General features: G+C 33.6%; 2 protein-coding genes and 1 pseudogene across 2 annotated transcripts in view; 2 read left to right on the top strand and 1 right to left on the bottom strand.

Annotated features, from left to right (window-relative positions):
* The window catches only part of LOC140979162 (uncharacterized), a 2,812-nt gene extending 2,428 nt beyond the window's left edge, over positions 1–384 (bottom strand). Inside the window, exons 1-2 of the mRNA XM_073444500.1 lie at positions 288–384; positions 62–156 (exon numbers count right to left, since the gene is read on the bottom strand). Of these exons, the coding sequence (XP_073300601.1) occupies positions 62–156; positions 288–333 (141 nt within the window). The 5' untranslated portion in view covers positions 334–384. The remainder of the gene's footprint in view (positions 1–61; positions 157–287) is intronic.
* A 4,757-nt stretch (positions 385–5,141) lies between these two features.
* On the top strand, positions 5,142–6,047 carry LOC140979379 (protein P21-like; annotated as a pseudogene).
* Positions 6,048–10,811: 4,764 nt separating this feature from the next.
* Positions 10,812–11,965, top strand: LOC140979842 (endochitinase EP3-like). Its single transcript, XM_073445441.1, has 2 exons — positions 10,812–11,274; positions 11,455–11,965. The coding sequence occupies exons 1-2, from the start codon at positions 10,845–10,847 to the stop codon at positions 11,877–11,879; spliced, it is 855 nt and encodes a 284-aa protein (XP_073301542.1). The 5' UTR covers positions 10,812–10,844; the 3' UTR covers positions 11,880–11,965.
* The last annotated feature ends 2,012 nt before the right edge of the window (positions 11,966–13,977 follow it).

The raw sequence follows: 13,977 nt of genomic DNA, 5'->3' as shown, positions 1-13,977 counted from the left end.
AGCATAGGGTTTAGGGTTCATCAGTTCATTCATAATCGGCCAGTCAAGAGAATTGTTTAACCTCCTTCGTCCATGTGCCTTTGACAAGATCAGGATTAAGAACCTTCTGCCAACGATGCAAACAATGAACACCTGTCCTTCCGGAGATGCATTCCGCTGCAAAAGAGAAAGGTCAATCAGTCAACTAGGATTGTTGGGAGCAACAACTGAATAAATTGCATATAGATAATATATCATTGTCAGATGAATATACTATTAGGATTTAACTACTGGCAAGAGATGGTAACCAGTGTCATGGAAGCTAGCACATCTAAGCACCCAAAAATAAGGCATTGTTCAAGACTTCAAGTATATCAGTCAATTGCTGCTGAATTTTCCCAGCAGATAGCATTTGTTTTAATCCCTAGAAGTCACTTACGTAGTAACTAATATCCACATTGTAAAACATGACAGTCAAGAAAGTAAAATATTAACCACACATTTCTCTTCTGACAATTAAGTAAAAGACCCAAACCCAAGCAGGAAGACATTAATTCCGTGGTCACAGATTAAAATAAACAAGCAGCATTAAAAGATAATAAACAAAATTTCAAAAATCTCAAACCTGATTACAAAAGCCAGGCATATGGATTAGTACCATAAAAACATGCAGGGAAAAACCTGAAAAAAAAAAAGAAGATGCACCCACCGATTCTTTTCCAATTTCTCCCATTGTGTGCATATATCCCGTCACTGATGCGATTCTTCGACCACGAAAAGCAAATCCGTTCAAAAACGGAGTCACGCCATCGATTAGATGGATAAAGAAACGGTTGTATTGTCTCGATCTTTTTTAACAAGTAAAGTTGTAATATTCACCTCTAAATTACAAAGAATTTAGCAACAAATATTAACAAGATAAACGATCGAATTTCAAACGAACCTTCAAAAAACTCGGCTTTCACAATTCGAGTAAAAAACAATCGACAAACGTCGCAAAGTGTTAAACTTTGATAAGTTTGATTTGAGAAACACACAAAGGTATATACAAAGCCAAGCTTTGAAATTGAGAGAAAAACTCACAAAATATCATAAAACTCAAGAATAATCTTGTAATGCCCGGGAATTTTATGTTGATAATTTGAAATTAACGATTATGAATTGTTGTGATTATAGACGGACCACTCCGAGACCAGAATTGGAAAATGCATGAGTTGGCATATGTGGGATACAGTAGGTATCGCGCACATGCGCGGCAGAAAGGCGCGCATATGCGCGAGAAGACCCTTGCCGAGGCAAAAGACCTCGCGCATATGCGCGAGACAGGGCGCGCATATGCGCGAGGTGGTGGATTTCAGAAGTTCCAGGACAGAACGTTGCGCGCATATGCGCGAGCAGAAGAAATCTGATGCGACGAGACAGTAGGTCTCGCGCATATGCGCCGATGATGGTCGCGTATATGCGCGAGACGTGCTGAACTAAGAATGAGCCACACGTCCTTGCCATGCAAATATAATATGTAAATCATTCCTTAGTCATCGAGAGTCCAAGGAATAGAACCGAGAGAATTCCAGAAAAGTTTCAAGTTTTTCATTTGAGCAATTTGAACTTTGTGCAAGATCCGGCCGTTAGAATTTCAATCCGAGTTTGGTAATGCGTTTCTATCGACAAGAGCTTCAACAGGACGTAAGTTTTATTATGATTTGATATAGTTTGAAAATATGAGATTGAAGGAATCATAATATGAGTGATATTATATGTTCCTGAGATTGTAGTAATTGTATAATCGAAATCAGATTGAAGAACAGACACCGTATGAAATTGTTATCATTTTCGGATTGAATTTGATTGAGATCATACCGATTTGAGAATATCAGATTGGGTTTGTTATCGATTATGAGTTTTGATTTGTATCTGTTGATATTGTATTGCTGGGTATATCGAGATTGTGTTGTTACGCCGTCGAAACAGAATTAAATTTATTTCTGATTATATCCAGTATTGGTTGGGTTGTATATTGATATTGTACTTCACGAATATGTCATTCCATAGTGGGTATTGACGACCTCGAAGAACAAGCAGAACCAGATTGATATTGATTTCATTGACCACATATTGATCTACGAAAAGAAAGGTATAAATCAATGTTAAACTGGAAGATATGACTCGAGTTAGATTCGACTTGAGTTTTCCCAAAACCACATACTTTATTTTATTGCATTGATGTTTGCAATTCATGAGATTGATATGCTCAGTCTATTGATTTATAGCAAAGCATGAGTTAGAGTCTTGGGCAGATGTGCCTAGTCTTTGGCAGAGCCACAAAGACACGGGACTTTTGGTGTATCGATGTGCTTAAGAGTAGATCGACTCTTATTGCAAAAATTCGATACAGAATGCCAAAGTCTGGAAATAAGAACGTACCCCCATCTAGCTGGGAGAGTAGGTGGGAGAAGGTTACGTTCTTATTCGACCGGGATCCCTATATTAGAGAAGAGTCGAGTAAGAGATTATGAGTCCAGCGATTGAGTTACAGTTTTATATCGATTCATGTCTTTCAGATTATGATACATGTTATTGATAACTGTTATATGCTTTTATATATGTTATATGATTGCATGTATACGTTGTTTATACTGGGAATATATTTCTCACCGGAGTTATCCGGCTGTTGTTGTGTTTGTATGTGTGCATGACAACAGGTGGAACATGATCAGGGTCGAGAAGAGGATGAGAGATTGAGATTTGCGTGGAGATTCGGACCCAGAAGTAGAGTTGGTTTCATTACCTGATATGTAGTGAATGATAGTAGTTTGTTATGAAGTACTTTTGTACAAGACTTGTACTTTTGATCTAGACATGGATCTCGTAAATGAAATAAGTTTTATTTCATATGTTGCGCACTCATGTATTTTACAAAAAAAAAATTGTTATGACCCAGTTTACTTAATTGTTTCATTTGATCCTAATAATGATTAAGAAAATGAATTAGAGTCCGGGTCCCCACAAATCTTTTACAATGAATAAAATTCTTCCATATATTGTTTACAAAACCAAATATATAAAAAAATCTAGTTACCTAATTAATTTGGACTCTAAAATAGAAAATTAGACTTCTTCACGCAGGCGGCACGCTGGGACGGTAGAACATGGCCGCCCTAGCGCCAACTCTTCAGAACTGGGCGCACTGGGGCGGTATAGTTTGACTACCCTAGCGTGGAGGTTCCTGCAGATCGCCTTCTGGACATTGGCTTTGGTGCTGGGCGGTAATATTTGACCGCCCTAGCAGGGGGCTCTCGAGTCCGAGGTCTCGATTTGACATCCTCTTAATAATTTAGCACTTGAATAACACTAAAATAGCTTCCAACTTCATTGTTATGCATGCCGAATTCTTTGAAGCTTCGAATCGCAAAATTTAGCACGTCATGTCCGGCTAGATTCATATCAGTCACACTGACATATATAATACATTGTTATATTAATAAAAATTGAATAAAACTACAAAAATTCATTATAATTAATCAAAATTACAATGAGACAAACATATTGAACTAATATCACACTTTATTAAATTATTATTGTGTATAAAATTTTTTTAAAAAATTAGTAAGTTGTTTTGAAGTTAGTTTAAATCAAATTATCATGGAATTTTGGTTTAATAATATAATACTATGATTGGAATATAATTTTTATATCAGGGATTTGTGCGGTTGGCTTTTGATTAATTATGATATTGTTAGATAATTTATCACTAATTTAGACCAATCTCTCAACCAGTCGCAATAACGTATTCAATATACTACGTACCATAATTACCTTCAATTCAAAAAACAAAAATTACTACCATAATTTGATGACACTAATTACTAAGCCAACCTTGAATAGTTGAATATTTAGATTTTAATCAGAATTTTTGACTAAAAATTAAAGGGATTATAATAAGATAGGAAAATAATTTATTAGATAAACGGGTGGTGGAACCAGTACGCTTACTTGCCCCGGAGGAACCAACTATAGGGTTGTGTTTATCCCTTGAATTTGATCCTTCCTTAAGTTTGGGGACTTGGAATAAGTTAACTTTTCGCATTTCCTTGTGTACACAAATGCAATGAATCTAGAGAATTTGTCCAATTATGAAAAGAAGTTTTTTCTTTCCTCGTGTCTGAAGGTAATAGATTTGGTAATAAAAATTTCAAATCTTTAATTAATTAAAGAATTCAAATCTCTTAGCTGTATTTCGAGAAATTTTTAATCACGATAATATTTTTTTATATCTGTATTCAGTCACAGACATACTCTGAAATGTATTATTCATTTAATGTTTCGAACCAAATCATTTAATCCAAACACACGTTTCTTTCTTCTGTTGAATATCGTACAACACACCGTGTCCCGAACAAATAAATGTGATTGAAAGGAATTGGCATGGAATACATTTGGTTTTGAGGTAGTGTCCGAGATTTTTTTTGCAAAAATGGAATTGATTTTGTACTAGTCTCGTGTGATCATAATATGTTAGCAAAAAATTGGAGGTATGAGTTTGATTAATAATATAAGCCGTATGTACGAACCACGCATCCATCGGATAGGGTTCTGTTCTGTAAATGAAGCTGCAAAATACTATATTCAGCGTTACATCAACTTTCCACATAATTATAAATGCCTAAAATTTTGAAAGGAAAAACTTTATCGAACTGAACTGAAAGTTGATCGGAATAAAAGAGCAAAACGAAAATTAGGCTAATTCGCCGGATCAAATTTGGAAGTTTCCTTTTTCAAAAATATATGTGGAATATATTAGATAAATTATGAACAATAAACCAACTGTGTGTTTTGAACATTACACTTTGACATACTACAATCAATTATTAATATAACAAGAAATGTTGAAAAGATTATTTTTTTTTTCCCGAAAATAACAGACAGTTGGGGGCCTTTTAAGAAAAGGGTTCACATATGTATTATTGAAACTTATACCACGAATCACGATAGTTTTGTATTCAAAACTTGAAAAGTATACCACAAATTGTTGACCAAAAGTCCCAATGCTTATCCCCATTTAATCTACGTACTTAGTCATCAACTGTTCAAAAATTCCACGCCGAACAATGTCACCTATAAATGGGCAGCATCTTGTTCACAACAATATAACAGCAAATAAGTTATCCGATCGAAACATGGGATTCCTAAACTCTTTCTCCTTTTGCATTGCCTTCCTTCTCATTGCCCTTTAATTGAACCACGCGAACGCAGCCACCTTCGTTATCCGAAACAACTGCCCCAACACCATCTGGGCTGCGGCCGTGCCTGGTGGTGGCAGGCAGCTCAATAGTGGCCAGACGTGGACGATAAACGTCGCAGCTGGCACCACGGCAGCCCGAATCTGGGGACGTACCGGCTGCTCCTTCAGTTCAGCTGGTCGAGGCAGTTGCCAGACAGGTGACTGTGGCGGGCTCCTACAATGCCAAGCTTACGGTGCTCCCCCGAACACTCTAGCAGAATACGCCCTCAACCAATTCAACAACCTGGATTTCTTCGATATATCTCTCGTCGACGGATTCAACCTGCCGATGGAATTCGTTCCTACCTCGGGAGGCTGCACCAGAGGCCCCAGATGCACCGCAGACGTCAACGGACAATGCCAAGCCGTGCTGCGGGCACCCGGAGGATGTAACAATCCATGCACTGTGTTCAAAACGGACCAGTACTGTTGCAATTCGGGGAGCTGTAACCCCACGGACTACTCAAGATATTTCAAGGGTAAGTGCCCCGATGCTTATAGTTACCCCAAGGATGATGCAACCAGCACTTTTACTTGCCCTGGAGGAACCAACTACAGGGTGGTCTTTTGCCCTTGATCCAGCCCACTATGTTCAATCTAGTTAAATTAAATCTTTGCATTTTGTACCAACAAAATGCTTTGAAACTTCACAAATATGTAACACAATAAATTCCCACAGGGAATTAATATATGATGGGAGCACTGTATGTTTCTTGTAACCTCAAGGTTACCTACGTAACCTTTGGATGAGTTGAATAAATATAAATTAAAGGAACAGTTTATGTAATTTTGTTTAACAAGCTCCATATATAGTTTAAGCTACGAGCACTGGCTGAAAATTTTATGAAGAAATTATTTATTTTTTTTATTCCTAAGAGGCGAAAATATTGCTTCTCAATTAGCTAGTTTCTATATTCAATTCTTAGAATAAAATATTATCAACTTTCAAAATTTTAGTTTCCAACTGTAATTTAATTTTGCATCAAAAAACAAAAAATATATGTCATTAACATAAATTCGATGATTTTGTATATTTAGACTATTCAGTAAACATCAATTTTCAACTATGTTATAGTATAATTATATGTATGTGTTTGTGTGTCTGTGTCTGTATGTGTATATATATATGTATATGTATATGTATATGTATATATATGTATGTTGGCCAAGTGCCTAAGTCTTGCTTTTGTGCTTATCTTTAAAATTATATGGGTTATGGAAGTTTGGTCACGCACTCGATCGTTTATTCAGTCTTCATTTACAAATAATAATATATAATAAATATATAACAAAAATCAAATTAACCACCCTGTTCAAACCAACATGGATGATTTTTTATTGGCCAGCTAGCTAGGTTAATTCTTATATCAGTTTGATATATATATATAATACAAGAACACATTATAGTAGTTTTATAGAATTATGTTGTAAATATGGAATTACTAAAATATCTTTCATTATCTTATTAAAATAACTACATGACTTTACTATATGATAATAACATTTTACTTTCTATTTTATTACATCTCCTAACATTTCAATTTTAAAAATTTATAACTTTTATTTTAAAATAAAAACAAACTACTTCATTCATTTTTTTACGCAACACACACCTCGTGTGCCACGGTCCACTAGTTAAATAATGGTCGGACCGGTTTACTAGATCCCAAAACCCACTCAGACCCGCTTGTAAACCCATTTAACTGGGTCTAAGACCCATCCATAATAAGATGAGCTTAATATGGGCCCAATTGAAACACCCATCGTTTTCATCCTTAATTAGACCTGTCTATGAGATACAATTTACAATTAATACGCCGGATTGTACAGACAATATTTACCAAAGACACAATATATATTCATATTGTTTTCACTATTCATTTGTGTGTTATTGATAATCAATTTTAATTTTTGCATATTATTTTTATACGAGTCAAATTAAGAAACATTAACATTTAAAAAAAATGTGAATTCCTAACATTTTCTTAGACACAAGTTTATGGTATTTGATTGCAATAATTTTATACATACAACATGGATAAAAATTTAAAATAAATTTTTTTAAAAAAAACACCACTATTTAATTGATGTTATATTAATTTATGGTGAAATATTTTTCTTGTCATATTTATTATAAGCATCGCGGCATGATCACATTCCTTCCTATACTCATTGATGTTCCATATTAATTATTCGTTTCCCTTTCAACAAAAAATCTTTTTTATAATTTTTTTTCCCTTGATTAACATATTAGTTTCATACATTAAAATGGCAAGTCAATCTGCCATTTAGAAAATTTCCCGATACAGATATTTAATATTTTATTACTAGTTCTCGTTGAAAACTAACTGTATATAAGCTTGAATTACAACACATTTGATTAAATAAAATTATTTGAACTCTTACAATTATCATGGGATTGAACAAATATAATTGTGTCGTAGTTTGTTTGATTATTTTGGTGATCACTGGTAATGCTGCATCCATCACATTTCTGAGTATGTATCTTTGTTACATATTGTTCTCGTTGTTTTATGAATTCTAATCGACAGTATCACGAAATCACTACCTCTCTCTCTTATATGGATTGTCAGTTGACATGAATCGAGTATAAGATTTTATCAAGGAGTCAAATTAGTTTCATAAACCATTTTTATTCTATGTTTTGGTATAATATATTGTGAATTTGTTTGTATTTATGAAGATGGTGTGGGTAAAAATGAAGCTGTGGACCCATTCTGCTACGTGAGATGCACGGAGACATTTGGGAACGATGATTGCTTGAGAGATTGCATAGCGAGAAGATTTAGAATTGGAGTTTGCTATGCACCCAAACAAGGCCCCGCTGACTTACTTTGCTGCTGCTCTCCGTGAACAACCTTAATTGTCCCATATCTGAAGTTTGATTTATTATTATTTTTATATTGTCGGAAAAGAAAGAATTAAAGATTTTTTTTCCAATTTTAATATAAAATTCAAATTATTAAATTATACGAGGAAGAGTGTCTCATTGAGTTCTAATCAAATTTATCATGCTCGTTGAACGATGTTTGCAAATTGTGAATCCGAGAGACGTTCACAAATTTATGTTGATCTATACTATACTGTATAATTAGTGTCGAGTCGGTAAATAACTTTTAATTGATTTGATGATTTTTTTATAATTATAATTATACCCTCTCGTTGTATAATTTTAATTAGTAGTGAAATTTATTTTTTTTCCTAAAGTAATGTTTTTTTAAAAAATATTTTATTTTTTGTAGAAGAAGATAAGATAGATAATTATTTTTAAAATTTTATTATTTTTATAATTTATTTAAAAAATAACATGAATCTACCACATTAAAATATATTTGGATGAATGACTTTATGTGAAGTTCTCGTATGTCAAACTACGTTGTTCTGCTTCATCTGGTTAGGTGGACAGTAAAAGAGTAATGTCTATCTCTATTAATGACATGGCGAGCAATAGAGACAAAATAAGATTGATATATAAGAGATATAAATATAAACATTTTTCGACTAATGTGTCTAACAACCCTATCCATTAATACTCTAGTAGATGCACCGCACCCTGCTTTACCACAATTATACAAAAATAAAATTGTTTTTTGACTAACAANCAAGTATTTGCTTTAAATTTTAATATAAATGATTAAAATATCAATTAGTCTTCTAAATTGTTTTCAAAATATACATATCAATAAATTTTCAACATAATTTATTAATTTTACTTATAATAGTTTGATTTATAAGTTTGTCAATTTAAATTTAATTTTGTTCCAAAACATTCGATCAACTAAGATTTACGACGACACATTTGAATGGACTTGGATTTGTGGTAAATTCGGGATGACAGGTGGGTCCGAAAGATCACCAACGTTTTCAATCGAGTTATGCAACTATTTTGAAAGCTTGATTGACTGCATTGAAGAAGAGGGAGAGGAAGGAAAAGAGGAAGGCGACAGGTTCTGATAAAAAAACCCGCGGATTCAAAGAAACAATTAACTATTGCTATAGCCTCGTAGCTTAATGTCTTTTTTATGCATGTTCTCTTTTAAATCCTGATCTAGAAACGTTAATTAACATCTGATGGTCCAGCGTTTTGTGGAACATGCATGTAAAAAGTACACATCATTTTGATTTGCCATATATTCATTATTTATGAAGATCTTGACAAAATGGCTTGCTCCAACAATGGTCTGAATACTCAATTATGCCTCCGTGAATATATTAAGAATTTTTTGGGGATCTTGGTCTAAAATCAATTGGTAAATTTTATTTTATTTTATTTTGCATGTAGATCTATTACTGTATAACCATTTTTTAATCTTTAATTTATATCACTATAACATGTTTTTATCCTAAATATTTTGTGTTCACAGTTGTTGAGCTTTCCTGCTGGTTCTATCAAATTTTCGAAACAATTGTTTTTCTGGGATATATCATAGAAAGCTATAAAGTTGGAAACCCACATATTTTATATGCTTCTCTTATATTTTGGAAGTATTGTTAATTTGTTTTATTTGGTTTTAGATTTTCCCGGTTAAAAAATGCATGTTTTGTTTTTACTTGGTGAGTGGTAGAAACAAAAATCTTTTAGAAGCGTAAAAAACATTTTGTGGTGTAAAGATTTGGTTGTAGCATTACATATAACTATAAAGAGATGCGTCCCAATGCCGGCGACCCAGAGAACCTGCAAGAACAACAATCTGACCAAATTGGAATGCTTCAACGTATCCCCATTTTATTAGCTCACTTAAATTACTTTTTAAAACAAAATGTACTTAAAATCTTTTACAATTTATAATTCTTACACAACATTTTTGTGCCTTTTCTTTAGTTATCAAAGAAAGATAAATTTGTTAATAGTAAAATCATCAAGATTTTTTTTTTAAAAAAAATAATAATTTCAAACGTTAAACTCTCTCATGGGTTTGATTGTAATTATGCCTATTTAGCTCTATAGACAAGAAAGAAGTATGCATTCAATTAAACCAATTGAAACTGCCGAAAGAAATGAGTTCAAACAATTCAAAAAAAAATAAAAATGTAACTATTTATACAACAGAATAAATTGCACATCACGTTAACTGCATCTAAATCACTGTCGAAGAACACTTCAAATATATAAAAATATAACAATTTTGCCTATGCTACTTTCTATTTAGAAGTACCAACTTAACTTTATTAGCAAAAAATATTAATATTTTGACCAAGTCCAAACTCACGTACATGTCTGTCTATCGATGCTCCTTTGGAACTAATACACGCAAGTATTCAAAACAACCGCTAGCAATTCATCTCATTTTCATTTATGGGATAGTAAAATAATATTAGTATACAAACATTTCTTACATAATAATTTGTATAAAGTTAAAAAATGGACAAGTAGTTAAAAAAAAATTCATTTTCCCAATATACATAAAATGATAAAAAAAAAAAATTTAATGTACATAGTCAATTTGCGCGCCTGCACGTACTATTGACACGATGGTTTATAAATAGTCGCCACTCACTACCTCTTTACCACACCAAACCAACATTTCAAAATCACCATCCACACTCCTTGCTTCGCACTAAAATGCTTTCTCTAAAAGCAAGAAGGATCTCCTTTTTGGCCATTTTTACTCTATTCGTGGTACTCGGAACTCATCCAGGATCGGTTTCCGGCCAGAACTGTGGCTGCGCAACATACGAATGCTGCAGCCGATTTGGCTATTGCGGCACCGGTGACGCATATTGTGGCCATGGCTGCAGAAGCGGCCGCTGCTACTCATCCCCAGAAGATCGCAACATCGACGGGAAAAGAGTTTCAAGCATTGTGACGGACGAATTCTTTAATGCAATACTCGATCAAGCAGACGAAGGCTGCCCAGGGAAGGGATTCTACACTCGGGCTGCGTTTCTTGAAGCGCTTAGTTCATTTCCAAACTTCGGAACTGATGGCTCCGCGGACGTTTCAAAGAGGGAAATAGCAGCATTTTTTGCGCATGTCACACATGAGACAGGATGTAAGTTTTGCATTCACAAATTTTCAAACTCGATGTTTGTACGTTGGATTATATATTTTTTTCACTTTAACGAACTAGAATACCATCTATATTGTAGTAAAATTTAATTTATGTAATAAGTAATAACAAAGACATATATGGTAAGGATGGTAAATAATTATTACATTGTACTACATACAGTTATGTGCAACATAGAAGAGTTAAACGGTCCATCAAAAGCAGCCCGTGGTGAATATTGTGACAGACAAAACACGGAGTATCCATGCAAAAGGGGCAAGGGCTACTACGGGCGAGGCCCCATACAACTGTCGTGGAACTTTAACTATGGGGCGGCGGGAGACAGCATAGGTTTCGATGGACTTAACGATCCAGATATCGTGGACAGGGACCGAATTATATCGTTCAAGACGGGCCTTTGGTTTTGGATGAATCAATGTCACCGTATTATAACTTCGGGAAAGGGTTTTGGGGGGACGATTCAAGCCATCAACGGCCCTCTTGAATGCAACGGGGCGAATCCTAGCACGGTTAGAGCTCGCGTCGAGTATTATAGAGAATATTGTGATAAACTTGGAGTTGATCCTGGTACGAATCTTAGTTGCTAGAGCACTGGTAATAGTAATGTTTAATTCAGTCAAGAATTGCTTTTAGGAATTTGGATTTCTATATTCAATATGTACTGATGCAGTGAAGCGGGAAACCATATTATATAATATCACGAAATAAAAATCATTAATAAGCTTTTTAATTTCATTACTTTTTCCTTTATTAGTTATCTGTTTTTGACACTTGAATATTTTCTTGCAGAATACAATTAATTATAAAATGCGTCACAAAATTTATTGATTTTTATTTTGACGCTAAAAACTCAAATTATGATATTCCTCTCTTGTATGGATAATATATTGACATGTCCCCTAGTGGGGGGGAATTTTTGAATTTATTTTCACAAATTTTCGATCTAAACTACATGAATAATCACCGACAGCTAAATTCGAATATCATTTCAACAAAATTAATTACTCAACAATAAGATCTCATCATACAAGATAATTACCATTATTGGGGGAAAACCCATAAATCTTACAATCCGTCATGTTAAATCATTAAAAATTTAACTGAAAACTTAACCGGAAGCGTACCTGAAGCTATAATTCTGAATTCTGTAGAACGTGTCTTGATCTTCCAGATCTACACGCTCTTTTCTTGAAAGAATTATTTAGTTTTCTCTTCTAAACTATTTTCTTAATGAGGAAGATGCAACTAAAAGAGAGAGACATTCCAATGCAGGCCCAAAAAACGATTGTCCAAATTGGAACGATTCTTCTACATCAACACATAATTTTTTATTTCTGATTTCTTCTCTTCCAAATAATGATGCATGAGACATTACTAACTTACATATTGTACTTTTCGGGAATAAAAATGGGAAGATAGCTTCATTTTTTAAATAACTCATGCTGTTATTTCACAAAATACAACCTAAGTAAACATCTCACGCAGTTGGACCCATTCCAAACAACACATAACCATTCAACGACACCAGTTATGGCTCGATCATCATACTAACAACTTGGAAAAGTTTATGCTATAATTGGGATGAAGGGTTAGCTTCGCCATTGGATTAACGTGGAGTCGTCCTCGCAAAATGTATGGACGTTACACATCTTGTTTTGGTTGATTTCTCATGGTCCCAAAAGATCAATAACGTTTCCAATCGCATTATGCAACTGTTTTGAAAGCTGGAATCATGAGGACGGCTCTGGAGATCAAGAGGGACAGGAAGGAAAAGATTCCGATTTAAAAAAAAAAAAACCGGATTCTAAGGAGCAGTCTGCCACTGTTAAAGCCTCGCTCGTGGCTTGATGTATTTTTGTGTATGTTCTATTTTACATCCATGCACATTCACAGCATAAGCAATTTTCGAACAAACACGATAGACTTCGGTAAAATCGAGTCGACCCGCCTCACGAATATATCCATGAAACCGTATCAAAAGAAACCTACTCAAAATATAATTTTCAAGATCCAAAAGTAACCCTCAATTAAATTTTCTCTCCTCTATTTTATGGATATACTCAAATCTTCAAACGTCAAAACTTATAAATTAAATTAAAATATTATTTTAGCTGGATTTTTTAATCAGGTTGGATTGACATGAAATTAGTTAGCCCGTGCGATACTAAAATCAATCCGATCGGCCCATATTTTAGTATGGCCCATTTTAGTTTTTATAGTTATTTTTTATTATTTTAAATTAAAAACTATAATAAAATGATAAATATGCGATAAAAGTTATGCTGTGTAAATAATAACTCGATGAGTATTTTCGATCAATCTTATTTTATTTCGCAAATGTAACGGCGTTATAAAAAGGTGACAGTTTTGCGGATTTAAATGTGAGATAGGTCGACTCAATTCATATCTACAGTGAAAAATATTATTTTTGATATAAAAAATAAATTTTTTTTACTTAACATATATCAGATAATATACTTAAAGATTAAAACTTTTCACTCAAATTAATGTATATTACACAATATTTATTCTTAACATAAATAATAAAAACCGAACCAAAATTAGCAAAATCGAACAAATCGAATTTATTTTTCTGACCAACCAACCGGCCAATTGCCATATTGAAATCGAACCGATTAAAAATGAGTCGATTATTTTAGTTGATAACCAAAATAACAATATATA

This window comes from Primulina huaijiensis, chromosome 6 (genome assembly GCF_012295235.1).
Source record: "Primulina huaijiensis isolate GDHJ02 chromosome 6, ASM1229523v2, whole genome shotgun sequence".
In the NCBI taxonomy this organism is placed as follows: domain Eukaryota; kingdom Viridiplantae; phylum Streptophyta; class Magnoliopsida; order Lamiales; family Gesneriaceae; genus Primulina; species Primulina huaijiensis.
Note: the sequence above shows the minus strand (reverse complement) of the source record. Positions and strands in the feature narration are given on the sequence as shown.

Coding starts and splice junctions, on each gene's coding strand:
- LOC140979842 (XM_073445441.1), top strand. CDS start 10,845: ATGCTTTCTCTAAAAGCAAGAAGGATCTCCTTTTTGGCCATTTTTACT. Junction 11,275..11,454: donor TGTCACACATGAGACAGGAT/GTAAGTTTTGCA, acceptor TACTACATACAG/TTATGTGCAACATAGAAGAG.